This window comes from Lissotriton helveticus, chromosome 1_1 (assembly GCF_964261635.1).
Source record: "Lissotriton helveticus chromosome 1_1, aLisHel1.1, whole genome shotgun sequence".
Taxonomy (NCBI): Eukaryota; Metazoa; Chordata; class Amphibia; order Caudata; family Salamandridae; genus Lissotriton; species Lissotriton helveticus.
The window spans coordinates 1,684,319,936-1,684,344,989 of NC_136057.1; the positions used below are offsets into that span (position 1 = coordinate 1,684,319,936).

At 51.3% G+C, this 25,054-nt stretch overlaps 1 protein-coding gene across 1 annotated transcript in view; it reads left to right on the forward strand.

Annotated features, from left to right (window-relative positions):
- The window catches only part of LRP1 (LDL receptor related protein 1), a 1,472,234-nt gene that overhangs the window by 1,163,930 nt on the left and 283,250 nt on the right, over nucleotides 1–25,054 (forward strand). The window contains 4 exon segments of the mRNA XM_078688974.1: nucleotides 4,891–5,034; nucleotides 5,235–5,369; nucleotides 15,146–15,265; nucleotides 15,900–16,165. Coding sequence (XP_078545100.1) covers nucleotides 4,891–5,034; nucleotides 5,235–5,369; nucleotides 15,146–15,265; nucleotides 15,900–16,165 — 665 coding nt within the window.

Below are 25,054 nucleotides of genomic sequence, written 5' to 3' on the forward strand. Positions count from 1 at the left end.
GCTCAGGGGTCCCGCAGGGTCAGGTAGGTACAGTTGGTTGAGCCCCAGCAGCACAGGGCTGGCCGGGTGCAGAGGTAGTTAGGCCCAATGATATCCAATGAGGGAAAGGGGGCCTTCGGTTGGTGGCTGCTGTCTAGCAGGCCACGCGGCTGTGGGAGCTGGGCTCCTGGTCGCTTGCTCAGGGCAAGGGGGGGGGAAGTAGGATAGGACAAAGGTGGCACAGCCAGCGGCACTCGTGCGGCTGGGTGCAGGGTGGTTTTGAGCCATCGGGTGCTCAATGTTATCCAATGGGAAAGGTCAAAAAGGAACAAAGGCTGCAGGCTCGGGGACGGACATTCTCCAGGGGTGACCAGCACTTCGAGAGGTAATTTGGGATCTCGGAGCACAGGTAGGTACCCCAAAGGGAGGCACATGGGGCTGTAGGGCGCCGGGTGCAGGGGTGTCTTCGGGTGTCGGAAAAGCTTACCCTCGGCTAGTCGAGGTTGGGGTGGCCCCTGGTTCTGAGTCTGCAGGCGTCAGCTGGTTCGTCGAGGAGGGTCTTTGGGCACTGGACTTCGGGTCCCAGTCGACGGGGGGACATCCTCGTGGTCTTGGTTTGGTTTGGCCCGGCCCGGGCTCGCCGGGTGCAGAGTGGGCTGGTCCGGAGCTTCCTGGCTGGCACCAGGTGGGTTGTTGCAGCAGAGCCATTGCTGATGGGAGGCCCAGTCTTCAAGAGGATCAAGGCAGGCAGGTCCTCTGGGTGTCCCAAGGTTGCTGTCCGCGGGAGTCGCCGGGATTAGGCAGGAGCAGGTTCCAGGAACGACAGGCCGGTAGGGCTGGGGCCAAGTCAGTTGCTGTCGTCCTGTTAGCAGCTGCATGACGGGTCTTCTTCTTCTTGATATTCTTTCTTCTTTTCGTATTGGGATCTGAGGAAGGAAGGTTCAGGGAGCCCCTAAATACTAAATTTAGGGGCGTTACTGGTAGGGCAAGGACATGGACCAATGGGTCCCTGCCCTGGGGTGAGTACACCCCCTAGCCTGATCCTCTCCTGTGGGAGGGGGGCAGGAGCCTAGCTGGGATTGGGCAGGGCTCACCATCTACAAGATGACTGGGGCCCGGGGTCGTGCTTCGCCTCGTCTCCCCCACCTGAGGGGTGGGGTTGGCACAGGCTGGCACACCCCCCTTCCTGACGTAGTTTTTCCCGCCAGTCTTCCCGCCAGAGTGGGGGTTAGGACTGGTGGGGGCCAGTTGCTGGCTACAGCAAAGGGTCTGGAGAAGCTCTCAGAGGCAGCAGGCCTTTGAAGCTTCCCCCTGCCCATCCTGGGGGAGGAGACCTAGCACCTCGCCCAGGATGTGCATTGTTGCAGGCCCAGGAGAGCGGGGGGCTCTCCACCCAAGGGGCCAGCAACATGTCTGCTGTGTGACAGCCTCTGCAGCCACTCAGCCCTGACGTGGATTGTAGGTTAGGGTTTCAGAGGGCATCTCTAAGATGCCCTCTGGTGCATTTTACATTAAATCCCACACTGGCATCAGTGCGGGTTTAATGTGCTGAGAAGTTTGATACCAAGCTTGTCAGTCTTCAGTGTAGCCATTATGGTGCTGTGGAGTTCGTAATGACAACCTCCCAGCACCATATACTCTTAATGGCATCACTGCACTTACAGTGCCCAGGAATGGCCCTGGGTACTATAGGGGCACAGGGCTCATGCACCTGTGCCCACAACTCTGGCATAGGGCACCCAGCTAGGTGGGTGACTGAAGTATGCCAGGGCAGTGGGTTCTGTGGGCATGGCACACAGGGATGTGTGCCATGGCGACTCTGGTTTTAGTTCTGTACGTAGGCACTCAGCCTGCAAAGGCAGTGTGCGGGTGCCAGGGTACAGGGCCCATGAGGGTGGCACAATAAGTGCTGCAGCACTGAGGGGTCTTTTCTGGTCACCGTGCCCTGGGTACCTAGGGTACCATTTACTAGGGGCTGACAGGTGGCCAGAGATGCCTATTGGCTCTTATGTTTCAGTACAGTTTTAGGGAAGGAACACAGGCCCTGGGTACCTGGTTGGCAGGAGCCCAGGGCACAGTCAGTCAAAGCACATCAGCAATTCAGAAAAAAGTGGGGCATACCAATGCAAGAAAGATGGCACTTTCTCACACCCCCACCCCCCCAAACGAAAGGTGATGAGATTAACCTTGCCCTAGGGAGTCTTCATTGTCTAAGCGGGAGAACCTGGAAAGTCCATCTGCATTGGCATGGGCAGTACCTGTTCGGTGTTCCACTTTAAAGTCCATACCCTGTAGTGAGATGGACCATCTCAGTAGTTTGGGATTTTTCTCTTTCATCTGCATTAGCCATCTGAGAGGTCTGTGGTCAGTTTGAACCAGGAAGTGAGTCCCAAACAAGTAGGGCCTCAACTTCTTCAGGGACCAAACCACAGCAAAGGCCTCCCTCTCAATGGCACTCCAACACTGCTCTCTGGGGAGTTGCCTCCTGCTTATAAAAGCAACAGGTTGGTCTTGGCCTTCCTCATTGATCTGGGAGAGGACTGCTCCTATCCCCAGCTCTGAGGCATCAGTCTGCACTATGAACTGCTTTCGAGTAGTCTGGTGCTTTTAGAATGGGTGCTGAGCACATTGCTTCTTTCATGGTATCAAAAGACTTTTGGCAGCTAACAGTCCAGTTCACTTTCTTGGGCATTTTATTGGATGCGAGTTCTATGAGGGGAGTCTCAATAGACTCATATCCCTTCACAAACTTTCTGTAGTACCCAGTCAAGCCAAGGAAAGCCCTGACTTGGGTCTGTGTGGTTGGAGCTGCCCAGTCCAGGATGCTCTGGATCTTGGGTTGTAAAGGTTGGACCTGGCCTCCACCAACAAGGTGGCCCAAGTACACCACAGTGCCCTGCCCTATATGGCATTTGGATGCCTTGATTGTCAGTCCTGCAGATTGCAGGGCTTGTAGAACCTTCCCAAGGTGGATCAGGTGGTCCTGCCAGGTGGAGCTAACGACAGCAATATCATCAAGATAGGCTGCAGTGAAGGATTCCAACCCAGTCAGGACTTGGTTTACCAACCTCTGGAAGGTGGCAGGGGCATTCTTTAATGCAAAAGGCATCACAGTGAACTGATGGTGCCCATCAGTTGTGGAGAATGCTGTTTTCTCTTTGGCTCCTGGGGCCATGCCAATTTGCCAGTACCCTGCAGTTAAGTCAAAGGTGCTTAGGAATTTGGCTGCCCCTAGTTTGTCTATCAACTCATCTGCTCTTGGAATGGGGTGAGCATCTGTCTTGGTGACAGAGTTGAGCCCTCTATAGTCCACACAGAACCTCATCTCTCTTTCCACCCTGTTGATGAGGTTTGGAGACCAAAACCACTGGGCTAGCCATGGGGCTCTCAGAAGGTTTAATCACCCCTAGCTCCAGCATCTTGCGGACTTTAGCTTTGATGCTTTCCTTTACTTGGTCTGATTGTCGATAGATTTTGTTTTTGACAGGGTTACTGTCACCAGAGTCCACATCATGGGTACACCAGCTGGTCAGACCAGGGGTCAAGGAAAAGATGCTAGCAAACTCCTTCAAGACTTGCTTGTACTCAGCTTGCTGTTGGGGAGTGAGGGTGTCTGAAAAGACTACTCCACCCACTGACCCATCTTTTGGGCTGGAAGAGAGGAGATCAGGGAGAGGTTCACTCTCTGCTTCCTGTTCCTCATTAGTCACCATCAGCATGGTGAGGTCAGCCCTGTCATTGTAGAGTTTGAGGCGGTTCACATGCACAACCCTTTTGGGTGTCCTGCTTGTGCCCAGGTCCACTAAGTAAGTGACCTCACTCCTTTTTTTCCTGGATAGAGTAAGGGCCACTCCATCTGTCTTGGAGAGCCCTTGGGGCCACTGTCTCCAAAACCCACATTTGTGCCCAGGTTGAAATTCAACCATGGCAGCTTTTTGGTCATACCAGTGCTTCTGCAGCTCCTGACTGGCTTCAAGATGTTTGGATGCATTATCCATGTACTCCGCCATTCTGTCATGAGCTAAAGTTAGCTCCCATAAAAGATTGTAACACAGGAAACTAGAGGTACAAGCCCTACAATTTTTTGTGTACCGGCTTCTCCTCATACTCGTTCACCATCTCCAAAAAGAGAAGAGGGAGAAATACATACACTGATTCCCAGGGCACATAATGTACTAATGACACACCTGACCAAAACCCTTCAGAAAATGTAATCAACTTTTTGTCTTTTTCTAATCCAACAAAAAGGAAAGGCTATATCTAACGCTGGTAGAGGAAGATGGTTTGTTAAATACATCAAAATATGTTATGTAAAAGCATTAAGCATATTACTAAATGTGTGCAAAAGCTCATTCCATAAGAATAAAAAAGGAGCAGCCATGCCTTTTTTAGGGAATATCCCTATCAATGATTTTTGCAAAGCAGCAACATGGATAAATCCACAAACTTTCACAAAACATTATTGTGTGGATAAAAAGGCAAAGCTAAATCTAAATATGGTGTTCATGCACTGTGGAATTGTGTGATTATACGCAATGTCACAGAGGCTATGACTGGCTCCACCTATGATCGATGGCAAAAAGTAAGTCTTTCATTTCTACTTAGAACATGTTTGGACCCAATGACGAGGTGGTGGAGTAATGTGTAGCCTGTAAGCAAAGTAATTTGTTTTTGAGCTGCTGCAACCCTTTGGTGTGTGAGTACAAATATTCTAGAGTACATAATATCCCAAAAGGGCTACATCGCAGTTTCCTTTTAATTGGTAACTAATATAAAATCACTTGGCTTGGCCTGTGTTAAAATTGTTTGCCATCAAATTTCCTGGCTAGATATTCTTGCCTAGAGCCTCTTTTTTTTTAACCCTGTTGGTTAAATAAAAGTCTCTATTTTATTTTCTTCTTCCCTCTTTAGATCTTTCCACCCACAAATTTGCACACTGTGATCCCACCAAGAACCAATTCCGGTGCAAGAATGGAAAGTGCATCATCTCCAGCCTTAACTGTGACCTTTTTGATGACTGTGGAGATGGATCAGATGAGGAACAATGTTCTCCAAGTTAGTGCACACTTCCACTACACCGGCACTTAGTAGAACTGAGTGCTTCACATTAAGCATAAATGAAAAGGGCGAAGGGAGGCAGCACTGTAAACCTTTCAGCATGAGAGATTGGGAAATTGAACTCTTTGGAAGAGGAGTGTGATAGTCGAGAAATGTTTATTACTGTTCCATTTCAACATTTACTTCCTTCTCTATAGGTATCCATCACAAAAGCTGCAATTCCAACATGACCCTGTGCGGCGGTGACGCAAAATGTGTAGAAACCAAGTCCTCAGTGCACTGCATATGCCGTGACGGTTTCAATCGAGTCCAGGACAAGAACTACTGTACAGGTGAGGACCACGCATACATTGTCTGACCCCTGCCAGTTTTCTCGTTAAGGAACAAGTGTGCCTTTCTCACTCTCGCACCATTAAAGTATGAGATGTGCACCACCTAACTGATGCATTGCTCAGACAAATGCTGGCTCCAAGGAATGCTGCTCATTCGAAATTTAGGTCTCAAGCTGTTAAAGAATCTGAAAATAATTAAGAGAAGATGCGATTTAGAAGCAGGTTTTGTCAACTGTTAGTGCCAGCCACTGCACATAAGAGTTTGTCACTTACTCCAAGTGATCTAGGAATGGTACTAACCTCACCTTTTACTCTCATGGGCAATCATTAGATAGCGAATGCTAACATTTTCTATGTTTCCAACTTCAGCAGTATGGTATTCTTTTTTAGCTTTAAGCAATTTAAGAAATTATATTTATCAATAGAAGCAAATATACAGTGTGCATTAAAAAAAAGGCAAACTCCAATGTAAATTCATGCCAATAGGAAAACACTGCAATTTGCAAACAAATAATTCTTTTTTAGTGAGTTGAACAGTTTGTCCCGAAAAAGTATAATACGGCCAACATATATCATCTGTAGAGGCTAAAGAAAAGGAGATTCTAGGGAGACCGGTCTGCTTCCACTCGAAATATTCCTGATTTGATAGTAATCGGAAAGTTGTATCTCTCATGCTCCATTATAAAACTTTTGAAAGGAATCCCGCCATTTCCAGTCTGTCCCTATTTTAGTGATTCATTGGTCCCTTTACATCTCCACCTAAAGGGCTTTTAAAATAAGTTTCTAGCATGCACCATAAGGGGGCAGCATTAATCAACGATGTATCATTTTCAAATCACATGACCTGGAATGTATTTATTTCTGAGTTTTGTAATGTGCGGCTTGTAACGTTTCATTTACTTAGGCACACAAGAAAGGGAGTAAAACACTGTTCAGTCAGAAGAAGAAAAGTGATGTAATGCTTGGAGAGAATGCATCTGATCATGTAGGGTGGGTGCCTGTAATTGATAATGTGGGATCACGGCCACTGGTGTGTCAGAAGTTCCATTAAGACGAGAATCTGAATAGATGTGTCTCTAGGAGTTTCCGAAAACACACGAGACCAAGATCTGAGAGGGGTTGAGGGCATTCCACAGACTTTGACGCTGTTTTACTTAATTGTTTAGACTTCCTAAGAGTATGTTATTATATCATGTCAGCTGCTGCTGATTGAATTTTCGTAATTTCTGGAAAGATTTTAGCTATTTATGTCCTGCTCGGGCCTGAACCAGGCACTCATGTGCACAGGACAATTGTTCACTGCCTTCAGCTCACTCCCGGGGATCCAATGTTCCTCTCCCATCACTCTACCACAACTTCCCTTATCAATCCCGGCGCCTTCCCTACCACACCACGGGATAGGAATCCAAGAGGCTGGATACCTTCGGTAAGAGAATTTTCGGCGGTCTGTAAACACTGCGTTCTTACTGAGATGTTATTATTGTACTATATGGTATACAGTTGTGCAAGTGCTGCTCATGGCCCCAGATGAGGATTGGGCCATACTCTCCCAAGTAAAGTTCACAATAAGATGTGGGTTGATTAGGCAGACTCATGGGCCGAGCAATTGCTTCTTCAGTAGTGGACAAGACCATCATCTTGACCGAGGTCCTACAACCAGGTCCCCCCTCCTCGAAACCCTTGCTGCCCTTTAATGAGGCCCTTACCGATGTCCTACTGGAAACCTGATCCTAGCCTAGAACAGGGGCTCCTGTGAATAGGACCATTGTCTACCGCCACTGCTATGCTCGGGGCGACCCAAGCTCCCTCACTACCCACCCTACCCCAGAGAGCTTGGTGGTCCAAGCCAATACCTCCTGTGGCCTGTTTCCTTCCCCTTTCCCGGGCAGAGAATCCAAGACACTGGATAGTTAAGGTAAGAAAAACTTTTCTACCACCAGCCTTGCATTGGCGAACACCCCACGCTTATTCTGCTATTATTCCCACTCCTTGTGGGAAACAGTTGCGCAAGGGAACCATAGAGAGGGTTCCAGAGCCAGAAGTAGGCTATGGTTGTTATTCCCGCTACTTTCTGGTCCCGAAAAAGGACAAGTGCCTTCGTCCTTTCCTAGATCTACGAGCCCTCACCTACTTTCTTAAAAAGGAAAAGTTCAAGATTCTCACATTAGCTCAGGTCTTGTCTGCCCGGGACACAGGAGACTGGATGGTAGTGTTGGACTTGCAGGATGCCTAATTCCTCATCCCTGTCCTGCCAGCTCATCGGCGCTACCTATGCTTTACTGTAGCATTTTCAGTACACCATGCTCCCCTATGGCGTTAAGTGCCCCATGGGTGTTCACCAAGGTGATTGCAGCAGTCGCAGATTAGGGGTGTCCTCTTCCCCTACCTCAACAACTGGCTGTTTAAGGCAGGCACGCCGGCTACTGTCTCCTACCACCAGCTTACGGTGGACCTCCTCTATTCACTGTGGTTCACTATAAACGTACCAAAGTGACACCTGACTCCCCTTCAGATACTATCTATTATCTGAGCTGTTCTGGGCACAGTGCAGTTTTAAGCCTATCCCCGAATGGCGAGTTCAAGCTATGATACCGATGTTTCAGCCTCTATCCTGGGTTTCGGTGAGAATGACTGTAAGGCTGCTAAGCCTCATGGTCGCCTGCATCCTGTCAGTGACACATGCTAGATGGCATATGCAGGCTCTGCAGTCGGACTTAAGGTTCCATTGGGCACAGCATCAGGAGAATCTCTCCGACATGATCCAGATCTCAGCGGGTACTACTTTAGACTTGCAGTGGTGGCTGACAAACCGCGATTGGATCAGAGGCAGACCCCTCTCCCTTCCCCAACCAGATCTCACAGTGGTGACAGAAGGGTCACTCCTTGGATGGGGGGGGCCATCTGGCAAAGGTGGAGATCAGAGTACTCTGGTCTCCGGTGGAATCCTGACTCCACATCAACTTGCTGGAGCTCCAAGCGATTTGTTTGGCATTGAAAGCTTTACTCCCTTTCATCAAGGGGAAGCTAGTACAAGTGTTCATGGACAACACCACCGCCGTATGGTGCTGCAACAAATAGGGCGGGGTGGGGCCGTGGACCCTTTGTCATGAGGCCCTGCATCTCTGGACATGGCTAGAACAGCACGGCATATCCCTGGTGGTTAAACACCTGGCAGGTTCACTGAAAGCCAAAGCGTATGAACTCTGCCGTCGATGCCTACAGATCAAAAATAGTTTCTCCATCCAGAGGTGGCACAAGGTCTCTTTCAATAGTAGGGAGAGCCTTGGTTAGATCTGTTTGGCTCCACCAAGAACCGGCAATGTCAGCAGTTTTGCTTGCTGGAGCTTCCAAGGCGGCTCTCGCTCTGAGGTGATTTTCTTCTCGAATGGAGCTTCCTGATGTGCGCTCCATTCGAACCTCTGCACAATTTCCCATTGTAGGCTTGGTCATCCAACATTCCTTACCTGACAGTATTCCCTGACAAGTTGGTGCTTCACACTAGGGCCTCTTTCCTTCTGAAAGTGGTAATACCATTCCATGTAGGGAAATCTGTCTGCTTGCCCACTTACTACACTCCTCCACCTCCTTCTAAAGAAGAGGAAATACTCAAACGTCTGGACCCAAAAAGAGCTTGTCGTTCTACTTTGACGGCACTAAAGAGTTCCGAGTGGACGATCAACTCTTCGTGGGGTATGTTGGAACTAAGAAAGGTCATACGGTGCAGATGAGTACTCGCAATGGGTCATCGTCTTTATCAAGATTTGCAATGCTCTGGCAAAGTAGCAGCCTCCTAAGGCTTAAGGGCTCATTCCACCAGAGCTAAGGCTGCTACCACGGCACTGCAACGTGAGGTTCCAGTCTTCAATATATATATATCAGACAGCAACGTGGTCTTTCCTGTACACGTTTACCAAGCAGTACTGGCTAGACAGTCAAGTCTGCAGGGACAACCTCTATGGCCACTGCAGAACCTTCTTGTCTGAACTTGTCTGTAGTCCCTCCACCGGGAATTATATTGTTTGGGTAGCTATTCAAAAGGAAGGAATCTGCGGATAGATATCTATCAGGTGAACAAATTACTTTACTTTTTGTAACACCTTATATGGTAGCGTCATGATCTAGCTGCAGATTCCTTACCGACCCACCCATCCTCCACGTACTGTGAACCGGTTTCTAGGTCAGGGCTGATCCATTTTCATGGCCCTAGTTTTTCAAACATACCAATGTCAGTGCACTTCATGGCTCCGCACTTCTGGCGTGGAAAGTCGTGCAAAGTAACTCACGTCAGCTCGCCGAGATGGTGCCTACATAGGTGGCGTGGACGTCACTATGGTGCAGAGGAGGCCAACAAAGTCACATGGAGCTGACCAATACCACCTACCAGCGTGCTGGGGTGTTGCTCGAAGAAAAATCTTCTGGATCCAGTCGGACGCCTTGGAAATTCAAAGGTAAGGGATCTGTGGCTATAGCATGCCTCTACCATATAAGTCTTTACCGAAGATAAGTAACTTGTTCTCTTTTCCCAATTGGAAAACCATAACATCAGATCAAAGGGAGTTGGACATTATTCAACATGGTTATTGTCTGGAGCTCGTAAACACACCTCCAAACATTCCACCTCACAGACACATCAAAATCTCTTCAAGCAAGAAGTGAAGGCTCTGTTGTTCAAAGGAGCCACGGAGACCATCCTTCTTCAACACTAAGTTTGAGGAGTGTATTCCCTATACCTTCTAATACCCATAAAAGACTGACCACTTAGACCCTACTTAGATCTCAGACCATTAAATCATTACATACTATGAAAACACTTCCATATCTTCACTCTTCAAGATGTCATCCCACTAATCCATTAAGGTGACTTTGTTAGCAATAGACGTAAAGGACACCGACTTCCACATTGCAATCCATCCAGCTCATTGCAAATACCTCAGATTTGTTATAGCTGGAAAGCATTACCAGTTCAAAGTGCTCCCATTCAGGGTCACTACAGCACCCCGTGTGTTTACCAAATTCCTATCAGCGGTGGCAACACATCTGCGTAAACAAAACATGAATTGCTTCCCATATGTAGACAACTGACTTATCAAAGCCAGTACAAATCTCGTGTCTCAACAACACACTCAAACTACACTCCAGCTTCTATATCGATTTACTATCAACTAACAGAAGTCCCACCTTAAAACTTTACAGGCTCATCCATACTGAAGGGCTAAACTCAACACAAGGTTGGGTTTAGCATACCCAAATATGTTCAGGATTCAAAGTATTTCAAACACTACTATAAAAATGTGAACTCCATCAATCCATAATGGTCAAAACAGTTATGAGACTCTTAGGCGTGATGGCATTTTGCATTTCAATACTACCACATGCTACATATGCATCCACTGCAAGAATGCCTAGCGCGTCAATGGTTTCAATTACAGGGTCAGCTACAAGGTTTAGTGTTGGTAGTCAACTGTCTCTGCAGGGGTGAAACTCACAAAGGATTGGCTATTTATCGAACCTGTTCCCCAGATTTTTCTTTCAGGATGGAGCACTCACCTACTGGATCTCACAGTTCAGGGCGTCTGGGATACTAAACACCAGTGTCTCCATATCAACTACTATAGGAAACGGAGTTTCTGTTGCACTAACTCTATCCACCCCCGCCCCTCTTTTTGCCAGATTTCTGGTGCACTTTAACTGAGTGTGCCCTGGGTCCCTGCTAATCAGGAACCCAGGGTCTGTGTTCTTTCCCTAACATGTACCATTGTTTCCACAATTGGTATCAAACATCTCTGAATAATAAACCTGCCCTGATTCCAGTGTCCGATTTATTATTCCCTGCATTCAGGGGTTCCTTTCAAAGGAGAAGCCTGAACCAAACAAACCACTAATGGGTTCCTGACTGGTGAGCATCAGCTGCCACCAGGGGACAGGCTTCTGGACCCCTGGGGTGTCAGCCTTCGCTCCCTGGGCCCGGAAACAAAGCCTTTCCTCGGCGGAGGTTTTCACACCTCTCCCAGGAAGATCTATCTTTGGCAGGGGGGCTTCAAAGGCCTTGTTGCCTTTACAACACGACCCCAAACCTTTCTTTCAATCAGTAGCATATCAGAACAGCCCAGGTGTGAGCCCTCTTCGGCCAACCCACCTCTCAGGTGGGGTAGGCGACATGAAGCCACTCTTCAGTGCCTGCCATCTTGCAGATGGCAGGCACCCTCTAATCAGGGTTAGCAATTTCCCCCACTCCCCCCATTCCCCCACGTGGTGTGAGCACACCAAGGTTGTAGACATCCCAAGGGCAGTAGCCCATTGGCTACTGACCTCAAGACCCCTAAATACAGAATTTAAGGGGCAGTCCCGATATCATAAGTCAGTTCTTGATGACCTAAGAAGATTTGAAACCTAAAGACGTTGCAGCAGTGAATACTCCAGGCCCAACTGACTTGGTCCCAGCCCTACCAGTCTGCCTGCAACTCTGCAGAAAACTATGGTTCCAAAAAGGATCAGCGACCTCCAGGTTTGGTGAGGATTGATTCTCCCACTTCAATAAAAATGTCAGACTTCCGAGGACAGTGGGTCTGTCCACAGAAGATGTAGCCCCTGCGGGACCACGAAACCTTGCTCCAGTACTTACCTCTCCACCCGTTGTCCACGACACTTGTCTCGAGGGTCCATCCATCCTGAAGTGGTCCCCCAGCGGTTCTGACATCCAAATCGTTGAGGGGTGTCAGGTTCAGTGTCGATGCCTGCGGCCTCTTCACGATGACCCCATTCACCACGACTGGACCAGTAAGGAGTTTCCAGATGTCTAAAGGCACCCCTGCAGTCTCCGGCCATGCGTCCTGGTGACCAGACCGTGAAGTGGCCGGGCGTCGAGGGACATCTCTACTTACCTGCCCAGCTGTTGGTTCATCCCAGAAGACTTTTTGTACTGACCCTGCAGACCTAGGACTCCCTTTGCCCTCACCTTAACCCCAGGTTTCCTCCCAAAACCAAATGGCCTACCCCAGGAGCAGCCCCTAACCAAGGTGCCTCCTAGCCCCGTTGGCTAACATTGCCAACCTGCACTCTGCACCCGGCCCCCCCAGTGCTGCGGGTGGTGCACCTTGAGCGCTAAACTGAACCTTGGTTCTACCCCCCAAAACTCAGTTACCAAAACAGTTTACCTACTTGTGAATCTAAACCTTTGTTTTCTTCATAGTATTGTATGGTGGGTTTTCCTCTGAAAATGTTGCACGTTGAACCTGTTTAGTACTGAACCAAAAATAACTTTGTGTTTTCAAACAACGAGCTCCCAGAGAACATCAGACGCTCCCGACCCTGCACATTTTCAGGAAGGACCTCAAGACCTGGCTTTTCGCCTGTACACAGGTAGATCAATTATTTAGAAACAGTTGTGATTACTTTTCAGTTACTTTGCAGGTTCTGTATGATTACTTTTTGGATAATTTTTCTTATTCAGTGTGATATGCTTAGAAATCACTATGGTACATTTCCTAGATAAAAGGTAATTTTCTTCAAAAATAGTTTCTTGAGTTCCCATACAAAACACCCTCCACACTTCGAAGTTTTTTCAGAAGAAAACAGTCCGTGCAATCCGATGGACAAAAATAGGGTTATCATTTTGCAGGTAAGTAAACTTTCTTGAGGGGCAAAGTTCTGGGGTAAGAACAAAGGTTCCCCAGGGTCAAGGATGCACTCTCAAAGCACCCTCAGCGGCACTAGGGCGGCCAGGTGCTAAGTGCAGAGGCCCAGTGTTTTCCAATGGGGGATAGTGCACCTCTGGTTGTTGCCTGTTCATGAGCAGGCCACAAGGTTGAGGGAGCAAAGCTCCTGGACTTAAGCTTAGGGCAAAGGGGTGTTCAAGTTACCATTACAATCACTGGAGGGTTGGTTGGGCCATGCAAGGCCGTGGGGCGTCGGGTGTCTTTTGGTGAAGAATTCTTCGTTCTGACTCCGGTCACAGTCCGGGGAATACTACAGAAAGAGGCTGCAGGCGTTAGCTGGAGACTCAAGGTAGGTCAGGGTTCACAAGATCCTGGGTCAGGATTGCCGGGGAGACATCCTCATGGTGTTGGGCCATTTGGGCTGTGGGCGTCCAGTGCAGAGTGGTACAGACTCGCAGATTTGGCCGGAGCCAGAGTCTGTTGGTGAGCAATCCGGTGCTCGGGGAAGGCAGGGCAGGTCCTCGGGGTTCTGTGGGCTGCTAGCTGCAGGACAAACCGGGATTTCGCTGGAGCAGATAGAGGTCGGGACAGGCCGGTAGGGCTGGGTCCAAGTCAGTTGGTGTCCTCTTCTTCTTTCAGCACACCTCTTCAGTCCTCCTTCTTCTTGTATCTTCTTGTCTAAGGAGACATGGTTCAGGGCTGCCCCTAATACTAAATTTAGAGGTGTTTCAGATAGGTAAAGGTTGGGACCAATGGGTCCCTTCCTTGGGGTGGGTACACCCCCTATTATGCCACCCTCCAGAGGGAAGGGGCATTTGCCTCACTCTGGTTGGCTGGGTCCCTCCATCTTCAAGATGGCGGGGACTGAGAGTTGTGCTTCACCTTGCCTCCCCCATCTGAGGGATGGGGTTGATAAAGGTAGGCACATCTCTCCTCCTAACGTGGTTTTCCCTCTGATTCTCCCGCCCAAAGTGGGGGTCAGAGCCATTGGGGGCCAGTTGCTGGGTGTCTAAGGATTGGTTTAGACACTAGGGGTGCAGGGCTCTTGCACCTGTACCCTCACCAGTGGTATAGTGCACCCAGCTAGAGGGGTGGCTTACCAAGACATGGCAGTGGGTTACATGGATGTGTGCCATGTCGACTCTCCAGTTTGTTGTGTGTGTGTGTGTGTGTGTGTGTGTGTGTGTGTGTGTATATATATATATATATATATATATATATATATATATATATGTGTGTGTACAGGGCCTCTAAGGGTGGTACAGTAAAGGTTGCAGCCTTTAGAGGCCTTTCCTAGTTACATTGTCCTTGGTACCTTTTACAATTGACTTAAGTGTGGCCAGAGAGTTGCCAATTGGGTTAGCAACAGTACAGTTTTAGCAAAAGAATATAGGCCCTGGGTACCTGGTTGGCAGGAACCCAGGGCACACTTAGTCAAAGAGCATCAACATCAGGCAAAAAGTGGTTGGTAACCATGCAAAAAAGAGGCACTTTCCTACAATGAGCACAGGCACAAAGGCCTGGTTAGCCATTCTCAGTTCACTGTCAGTCAGAAATCTGCATCTAGTAGCATAAAAAAGGGGCAAAAGGTCGGGGCAACTGCAACAAAATCCTAATTTCGTATATGAAGGAAAGTACCTTCTTTTATAAACCTACTAATTAACACAACACACTGACCAGGCACAAATAACAAGCCCTATCTATTGAATGACATTTCCAGACCTGCATAAAACATCACCATGATTGTAAAAACACTACAAAAACATGATAATTCTAGATCATACTACGTAAATAACAGTGATGTAAAATCTGGCCCTTATTTGCTGAGTAATGTTACCTATAGGTACTCTGAAGGGGAGTGCAGTACAGGGTGTCATTAAAGTTTCATTCTAATGGTTTGCTGTGGTGCCCAATGTGCCCGAGGCATATACCTGTAGAAGAGTCCAGGGTATATACATGTAGGCGAGGCCAGGACATACACCCATATGAGAGCTGGTGAACTGTTGTCTGTTATGCATTTTTAGGTGGCTTTTTCTCTGCTTTACTCCACTGCCCGATGAGATGGAGAGATTAACCTTGGACTCTATTTCAAATGCTAATTTATATTTCTCTTCATTTCAGATGTGAACGAGTGCTTAAAGTTTGGGACATGCTCACAGATATGTAACAACACCAAAGGTTCACACTTTTGCAGCTGTGCCAAGAACTTTGTGAAGATGCACCACACTTGCAAGTCTGAGGGTAAGCATTTTGTGTCCCAAAATGCAATTTTGTCAGCACACCTCTTCTGTGCATATCTGTCTGTTACTTGTGTTTTTCTAGAAACACTGTGCAGTGCCAGAGTACTTTTTCATCATCTGCAGCAACCATTGCTATCGGCTATCCAGTCAATGCATTTGCTTTGTGGCCTGCAGTGCACTCCACTCGAGGCCACTTCAAGAATTCTCCTGTCACCTATCAGAAACACAGCAATTCCACCTGTACTTTGCTGCAGATACATACATCTGGGAACCAATAACTTTTGCTATTCCAATCCTCACAGAGCATTGGCAATTCTAAGTAGATTCTTGCCTGCACCATCTCCTGCTGTTCCTGCACTGAGGTCCATAAACAGCAATGCAAATACAGCAAAATCCTGACTTTAGTACCCTATCCCCTTCCTAAACCATGGCAAACACAAAACTCTGCAAACACACCCTGAATACTGAACTGAAGTGCACTTTAAGCGAGTTTTTTCTTTACCATCCTCTGCCTCACTCGTAGGTCAGCATGTAAAATGTTGTTTGATGCTGTATAGCAGGTTTGAAGTCATTTGTGGTCCTTGCTCAAACCTGCTAATTTTATGTGTGCTTTTTGTCCATCCAACCCATTATAGACTCGCATCAGCAAATCTTGTACATAGCCGACAACAACGAGATTCGGAGTCTCCACCCATTCAATCCCAATTCTGCCTATGAGCAGGCCTTCCAGGGGGACCAGAATGTGCGCATTGATGCCATGGACGTCTATGTCAAGGGCAACAAGATCTACTGGACAAACTGGCACACTGGCAAGATCTCCTACCGCGAGCTGCTTTCTACCTCTTCCACTTCCTCGAATCGCAACCGAAGGCAGATTGATAGTGGAGTCATGGACCTCAATGTGAGTCTGAAGCTGCTGCCTAGACTGAAACTTAGGCTGCCTTAGCAATAACTTTCACTTGTTTGATTAGGTGGTACGCCTATCTGGAAGAAATGCTAATATCATTATAGTGTGGAAGTGCGTGCTTATTTTATTTATTTATTTATTTATTTTGAAGGTTTTATAGAGCGCGAACAAGATCCTTGCGGATATCAGAGCGCTTACCAGTATTCAGAATTGCATAATACATAGGGAGAAGTATGACAAATTAAACAGATAATAAAGGAGGGCTGAATTGCGCAAGGGATAATAATACGGGTGCAAAAAACAAAACGTGGTGACGAGAAACATGGGATAACATTAAAAACCGAGATCAGGAACAGTAGTGGGAGACATAGTTTTCATTATAAAAACTTTTTATTGAGCTTCATAGCAACATCCAACTGCATGGTTACAGTAATCACAATACACCATTAATAGGGCATTCTAATATGAAGCATATTAACACGTTCACTCAAAGTAACGTCCATGCGGCTCACTGCCCACATAGCCCAGAATGAGATTTTCACTTAAAATGTTCTCAATAGTTTTCTCCCACACCCTGTCAGAATTGATGGTGGTCTAGCCCTCCGCCCCCACCCCAGGCCAGTAATATTACTCTGTAGAGATGTGCGATCACTTGGTTGCTACTTGCTTGATCAAGCATTTGTTTCATGACTTGTTTCTGTCAGAGCCTCCGGGAATATATTCCAGATTTCTGTGGTGATGAGTCAGAATCACATATTGGAAGAACTGCCCTGTGCCCACCTCAAACATTGCTTGTGCCTCTCTAAAGGTCAAAACTCAATTATTCAGGACTTGGTCGCCCATTGTGTGAATACCCACCTTACCTGCATTTTACAACACTCCTATCTTTTGCCATTCTTTTGAAAGGTTGATTGGGCTATAAAAGTATGTCTGATGCAAACGGGGACCTCTTTAGCACTGAGTCCACCACTGTGTGCCAATCCGCACCTACTTGTCATATTAAACAGGGAGTGACCTCTGGACTGTTGTGTCCCATCATGAAGGCCTCAGGTAGTGGAAAATGCTGCGAGGAGCCATCCAGCAGTGTCTCCTCCCAGTTACCACTCATCAAACCAGTGTATAGCTTGCTGAAGCTGCGCCGCAACATAGTTGTTGGAAAACGAGGCAGCATCTGTGAGGCCTGCACAAATAACATGACACATCTGAAAGAGACACGTTAGTATTAGATTCCTTACCTTAGAATATCCCCAGGCGTCAGACTGGATCCGGAAATTTTTGCGTAGCAGTACCCTTGCGCGTCGGTAGGCGTCGTCTGCGGCTCCGCGTCCGTCGTGGGCGCCGTGATGACGTCGTCGGAGTACTTAGACGCCGCCTCCGCGTGCTGACGTCAGTTCTTCTTTTTTCCGCGCCAGCAAGCGCAGATCTGGAAAAAGCAGTAACCCTAGTCATTTTTTACTAACTTTTTTGATCCTTTTTGATTGCTTTTCGAAGTCTCTCGACTCCGAACGGTGCTGTAGGGATGCCCGGCTTCAAGCACTGTGACGATTGCGACCGTCTGATGTCGGTCACGGATCCTCACCGCGTATGTTTGTCCTGTTTGGGCGTCGACCACGACGACAAGGCCTGCTCCGACTGCCAGGCCCTCTCCTCGAAGGCCAGGCGGGAGCGGTCCCGTAGGCGCCTCGAGCTCCGGCAGTCGGTCCCGCGCCGTGAGAGGTCCCGATCCCATGGGAGGTCGAGGGACAGGTCGCGGGCTCGGAGCCACCACAGCTCCGAGAGTAGGCCGCACTCCTCTGGGTCGAAGTCGTCGTCAGGTAAGAGGGACAAGACGTCCAAGCGGCGTCATCGCTCCTCTGACTCCCCCCGACGCTCGCGCGATGCGGCCGGGGGTTCGGGTGACACCACCCACGCGGCTCCGTCGGAGTCGCGGGCGCCGCGTGCAGCTCCACACCCTCCGGTCCCTGGGCTGAACGCGACGCCGGAGGAGATTGAGCGCTTCCTCATGGCCATGAGGAAACTCTCTCCTCCGACGGGCTCCGCGGCGCCTCCGGGCCCAGCGGACCCGTCTCGGGCCCCTAGCGGGTCGGCGGCTCCGGCCCCGACGCCGTCGGGTGCTTCGGCCCCGATGCCGCCGACGCCTTCGGGCCCGGCGCCGCAGGTCCCCGCTGTCCCGACGCCGCCGGCGCCTTCGGGCCCGGTGCCGAGGGGTCTAGTTGTTCCGACGCCTTCGGGCCCGGCGCCGCAGGATGCCGCTGGTCCTCCTTCGGGATCGGGTTCGTCGCCGGTGGATCTGACGACCTCCCCGGCGTCGGACCCTCAGGTGTCGCCTCCGGCGCCGCCGGCCCCGGTCCTACCTTCGTTCCGTTGGGCGCCGCTCCAGACGTCGTTTGGTGAATTTCACTTTTATGAACAGGCCCCATTGGTTGAAAACCCTGAATTTCAGGAGATGGGTGATGAAGAGGACTGGGAGGGGTCTGAGGACCCTCTGACCAGGGAGTGTCAGTCACAGGAGGACTGGAGACCTTGGGGAGGCCAGTGGCCTGGACACCTCTCCAGACACTGGGTTTGTCTCCCCTCCTACCGTGGCTTCGGAGGAGGGGGCAACATATAGTGTGGTGCTGATGAGGGCTGCCAAGGCCTTGGGCCTTGAGCTCCCCGTCGCGGCCGTGAGGACTAACCTCCTCACTGAGGTCCTTAAACCGCAGTCAAGCTCGGCCGAGCCTCTGCTGCCCTTTAACGAGGCCTTGACCGACGTTCTTCTGGGCACTTGGTCCAAGCCTGCTACGGATAGATAGGAACGTGGCTAGACGCCACCGCCCAGCCCCGGGCGACCCATGTTTCCTGTCCTCCCACCCTACCCCCGAGAGCCTGGTGATCCAGGCCTCCAATTCCCAGACCGCATTCCCGTCGGCCCCGCCGGACCGGGAATCCAAGAGGTATGACCAGTATGGGAAGAAGATCTTCTCATCCCTTAGTCTAGGACTGCGGTCTTCCAACACTGCCTGCCTCTTGGGACGTTACACCCACTCTGTGTGGGATAAGGTCGCGGAAGTGCTGCCAGAGTGTCCGTTGGAGGTACGGGCCAAACTCGGCCAAGCCCTTGTGGAGGGTCGGGATGCAGCCAAGTATTCCATCCGGTGTGGGCTGGATACCACTGACTCGCTGGGTAGAGCGATGGCAACGACGGTGGCGGTCAGACGCCACGCCTGGCTGAGGTCTGCCAACTTCTCGGCAGATGTTCAGAGCACGCTCATGGACATGCCGTTCGATGGCCGTCGCCTCTTTGGCGACAAGGCAGACCATGCGCTTGAGCGCTTTAAGGACTCCAGGGCTACGGCCAAGTCCTTGGGCCTCTCGGGCCAGCGCCAGCAATCGGCTGCCTTTCACTCCTTTCGTGGCCACGGAAGGGGTGCGCCCACACGCGCCGCCAGCCACGCACCGCAGGGCAATACCCAACGCGGTGGCGGCCGTGGGAACCGCCGTCGGGGGCAGCGGCGAGGTCAGTCCACACCTTCCCCCGCAGCATCCCCCTCTAAACCCTCCTAGTCCGTGCTTTCAGGCCCATGTGACGCCAGTGGGGGGCAGGGTTCGCCATTACCACCTCCACTGGCGCACTGTCACATCGGACAGGTGGGTGCTGCAAATCGTCCGAAGGGGCTACTCCCTCCCCTTCGAGGCGACTCCGCCAGCCATGCCACCGCAGAACCACCGTGTATCGGGGGATCATTTGCGACTTCTGCAGGAGGAAGTTACGGCCCTCTTGGCCAAAGGGGCCATCGAGCGTGTTCCTGGGCCAGAAGTAGGGTGTGGTTGCTACTCCCACTACTTTCTGGTACCCAAGAAGGGCAAAGGGGGCCTACGCCCTATCTTGGACCTAAGGAACGTCAACGGCTTCCTCCGGAAGGAGAAGTTTAAAATGCTGACACTGGCTCAGGTTCTGGCTGCCCTGGACCCAGGAGACTGGATGGTAGCGTTGGACTTGCAGGACGCTTACTTTCATATCCCCGTCCTGCCTGCCCACCGGCGCTACCTGCGGTTCATGGTGGGCCAAGAGCACTTTCAATTTACCGTGCTCCCCTTCGGCCTTACCAGCGCCCCACGGGTGTTCACAAAGGTGATGGCGGTGGTCGCAGCTCATCTGCGCAGGTTAGGGGTTTCAGTCTTCCCCTACCTCGACGACTGGCTGTTGAAGGCGGGCTCGCCCCAGACAGTCGTCAGCCACCTCCAGACGACGGCGGACCTCCTGCACCAGCTGGGGTTCTCCATCAATGTGCCGAAGTCACACCTGTGCCCCTCTCAGAAGCTCCTCTTCATCGGAGCGGTTCTGGACTCGGTGCGGTTTCGGGTTTATCTGCCCGAACAGAGGGTCCGGGATATTCAGGCTCGGATTCCCATCTTTCAGCCTTTATCCCGGGTTTCGGTCAGGTTGACGCTGCGGCGTCTGGGGCTGATGGCCTCCTGCATCCTACTGGTGCATCACGCCAGGTGGCGGATGCGGGCTCTGCAGTGGGACCTGAAGTTTCAGTGGGCCCAGCATCAGGGCAACCTATCCGACCACGTCCTGATCTCGGAGGGCACTGCGAGACAGCTGCAGTGGTGGCTTACGGACCGCGATTGGGTCAGCGGCAGATCCCTCTCCCTTCCCCAACCGGAGCACGTAGTTGTGACGGATGCGTCCCTCCAGGGCTGGGGAGGCCACTTGGGAGAGGCGGAGATCAGAGGCCTCTGGTCTCCGGCGGAGACCCGGCTCCACATCAACCTGTTGGAGCTCCGGGCGATTCGTCTGGCACTGAAGGCATTCCTCCCCACGGTCCGGGGGAGTGTAGTGCAGGTATTCACGGACAACACCACCGCCATGTGGTACTGCAACAAACAAGGCGGGGTGGGGTCGTGGATCCTTTGTCAAGAGGCTCTTCGCCTTTGGCAATGGCTGGAACGCCAGGGCGTGACCCTGGTGGCTCAACACCTGGCAGGTTCTCTGAACGCCAGGGCGGACGAGCTCAGCCGTCGGTGCATGATGGATCACGAATGGCGTCTGAACTCGGACGTGGCGCAAGGCCTCTTTCAGCGATGGGGAGAGCCTTGGTTAGATCTATTCGCCACCGAAGAGAACGTGCAATGTCATCAGTTCTGCGCGTTGGAATTTCCATGACGGCACTCGCTCGGAGACGCTTTTCGACGCGAGTGGAGTTGCGGTCTGTTGTACGCCTTTCCGCCTATACCACTTCTGCCCAGAGTGCTGAAGAAGATCAAGCCTGACCGGGCCCAAGTCATCCTTGTGGCTCCGGACTGGGCACGAAGGTACTGGTATCCAGAGCTACTCAGCCTGTCAGTCGATCCCCCGGTTCGTCTGCCTCTTCAGGAGGACCTTCTGTCGCAGCAGCAGGGGACGGTCCTCCACCCGAACCTGTCCAGTGTCCACCTCCATGCTTGGAGATTGAGCGGCGACAGTTGAGGCCATTTGACTTGCCTCCTGAAGTTTGTAATGTGATTCTGGCAACCAGGCATCCCTCCACAAAGTCGGTATACGCCTGCAGGTGGAACAGATTTGTGGCATGGTGCACAGCAGAGGCTGTGGATCCCCTCAATGCCCCTCTGTCTGAAGTCCTTCTCTTCCTTCTTTCTCTTGCCCAGCAGGGCTCTGCTCTGGGCACTATCAAGGGCTACCTTTCTGCCCTTTCAGCCTTTCTCAGGCTGCCTGATCAACCTTCTTTGTTCAAGTCCCCTATTGTTAATAGATTTCTTAAGGGCCTCACACACACGTTTCCTCCTGTTCCGTTTGTGATGCCTCAGTGGGACTTGAACCTGGTTCTTACCTTTCTGATGTGCGCTCCCTTTGAGCCACTTCACAACTGTCCTCTTCGCCTTCTGACCTTGAAGACTGCTTTCCTGGTTGCCATCACCTCTGCCAGGAGAGTGAGTGAGCTCCAGGCCCTTTCTTGTACCCCACCTTTCCTTTCTGTCCATCCGGACAAAGTGGTGCTGCGTACCAAACGTTCTTTCCTGCCCAAGGTTGTCACGGCCTTCCACATCGGGCAGTCTATCACCTTGCCAACCTTCTTCCCGCCACCGCATCCCTCTAAAGAGGAAGAGCGGCTCCATCGTCTGGACCCAAAACGTGCGCTCTCATTCTACTTGGATCGCACACGCCAGTTCTGGGTGGATGACCAACTCTTTGTTGGTTAGGTGGGCGCGAAGAAGGGGAAAGCGGTGCACAAGAGGACCATCTCCCGGTGGATCATCCTGTGTATCCAGGCATGCTACTCCTTGGCTAGGAAGGAGCCTCCTGCTGGATTGCGGCCTCATTCTACCCGAGCCACGGCGACTACCACTGCCCTGGGCAGGGGAGTGCCCTTACAAGACATCTGTCAGGCAGCTACGTGGGCATCGTTGCACACGTTTGCGAGACACTACTGCCTGGATAGCCAAGTCCGGAGGGATGGCTTCTTTGGCCGTTCCGTCCTCCGGGACTTTCTGGTGTGATTATTGGTTCGCAGACCCACCACCGGGGTTGGTATTGCTGGGGTATCTATTCTAAGGTAAGGAATCTAATACTAACGTGTCTCTTTCAGATGCACAAGTTACTACTTGTGTAACGATATATCTGTAAGAGACATTAGTTAGTATTAGATTCCTTACCGACCCACCCATCCTCCCCGTTCTGCGAACCAATATCTAGGGTTAGGGTTGTCCCCTTTCAGGGCCCTAGTTTCAATGGCACCAGTGTTGGTTTTTAACATGGCTCTGCGTTTCTGGCGCGGAAAAGCTGTGTCTAAGAACTGACGTCAGCACGCGGAGGCGGCGTCTAAGTACTCCGACGACGTCATCACGGCGCCCACGACGCCGACGACGGACGCGGAGCCGCAGACGACGCCTACCGACGCGCAAGGGTACTGCTACGCAAAAATTTCCGGATCCAGTCTGACGCATGGGAATATTCTAAGGTAAGGAATCTAATACTAACTAATGTCTCTTACAAATATATCGTTACACAAGTAGTAACTTGTGCATTTGTCCTTCACTGGGAACCAAACACCCTAGGGCCGCGCCTGACTCTCAGAGGGTAGCGTTGCAGAGCAGTCTGAGGCTTACTCAAGGGAGGTGGTGTTTGCTAGTAATCACCATTGGCAGGTGCGCAAAAATAACACTCAATAATTGATTGTCCAGTCTGTACTTTGCTTTATAAAAGTAAGAGTACATTTATTAAACACACACACACCACTCAATACTATGCACCAATTTACAAATATACATAAGCTGATGGAATTACTTTGTGACATTGCATAACATCTCCACCCCTCCCGCAAGGGGGGGTGGGGTCTAGTACCACCACTCCCATGTATGCACATCATCTTGCCCCCAATGCAGTGAATAGGTCTTAACCTGGAGCGAGGGCCCTCCTCACTGGCACCATCCCAGTGGCGACCCCCCCATTACCTCAACAAGCATTAAACAGGCTACACCTGCCTTGGTGACACATGACCCTGACTGAGCATCTCCTACTGGCCATACAGTATGCACCTCTTCATCTTAAGGGCTAACAGTCTGGGGTCTTCACCTAAGCGCAGCAGCAAGAATACATGTTTACGCACACTTTAGAATGACAGTACTCAGTACATTTGGATATCATTAGAATGCATTGCAATTACAGCCCCCAAAGGCATCACAGATAAAATCACAGGTTTAAGTATCTACAGTCCGACACCCTAGCAGGAATGTCTAGCCACCTTGCACCAGCACTTCACATTAACCAGGTGAAATTCAGTCCCTCTACAAGAAATAACCATTAATAATCGCAGTTCAGTGCAATTACACCTCTTCACCTCCAGGGGATGCCCTTCTAGACATTCCCCAACTCAGCCCTTCACTCCTTGATGCAATTATCAAAACACCCTCAGCTGAAGAACAAAAGTTCCAGCCCAGAAGGTGTTTACTGCCAGTCGAGCCCTGGAGGGGTTGATTCCTTAGAATCCACAAGACACTTGGGGTGGGACTTTGCTCTTCGTTTTGGGGGGAGACTGCGCTTCTCCTGCTGCTCCCCCAGCACCTTTGCACATGGGGAGTGGTGACCCCGTTCTTCTGGGGCCCACCACGAGCCAAGAAATCACTGTGTTGCCCTTGCAGGCCGGTCCTGGCCTGCAAGGCATTATGGGCTGTGCCGCATATTAGATAAGCGGCTCTCCCGCTGCTCCGGGGAGAGCCGCGCTGGCGCTTCGCCGCGTTCCCCGGCCTCGGTGGGGGGCCCGGTCCCACCTGGACCCCCAGGTGAGCACATACGGCACAGGGAGCCCACCCCCGGCGCTCCTCTTCTTTCCTGGGGCCCGGTCCCACCCGGGCCCCTTGCACCACTGACCGTCTTCCCCGGGGGCCCCGCGGTCCTCCTTTGTTGGAGGGCAGCCTGGGGAGCCCACCCCGGGGAGCCCACCCTCAGCTGCCCCCGCCGGCTCCCCGCACGGCCAGAACTCTTCAAGCTGCCGCGGGAGCCGGTCATCCCTTCTGGTCTGCCCATTCTGGCGGGCAGACGCGAGGACTCCCGCAGCCCATCAGGACCTCGGGGGGGGGGGGGGGGGATGTGCGGCGGCACTCCTCCGCCTCACTTCGGGGCCCGGGGATGGGGTCCCGGGCCCCTCCATGACTTTGGGGATGGGGTCCCGGGCACCTCCGGGGGGGCGCGACGGCGCTCCCCTACATCCCACGTCGGCGGGGGGCCAGGGTGGCATCCTGGCACCCCCTGCGGGCAATTTTCACGGAGGGGGGGGGCGACGGTGCTCCCCTGACCCCCCTCCTTCACATCACCGGGGGCCAGGGTGGGCTCCTGGCCCCCTTTGGGCATCTTAACGGGGGCGCTACGGCGCCCCCCCCCCGGCTTTGCTTCTTCCTGGG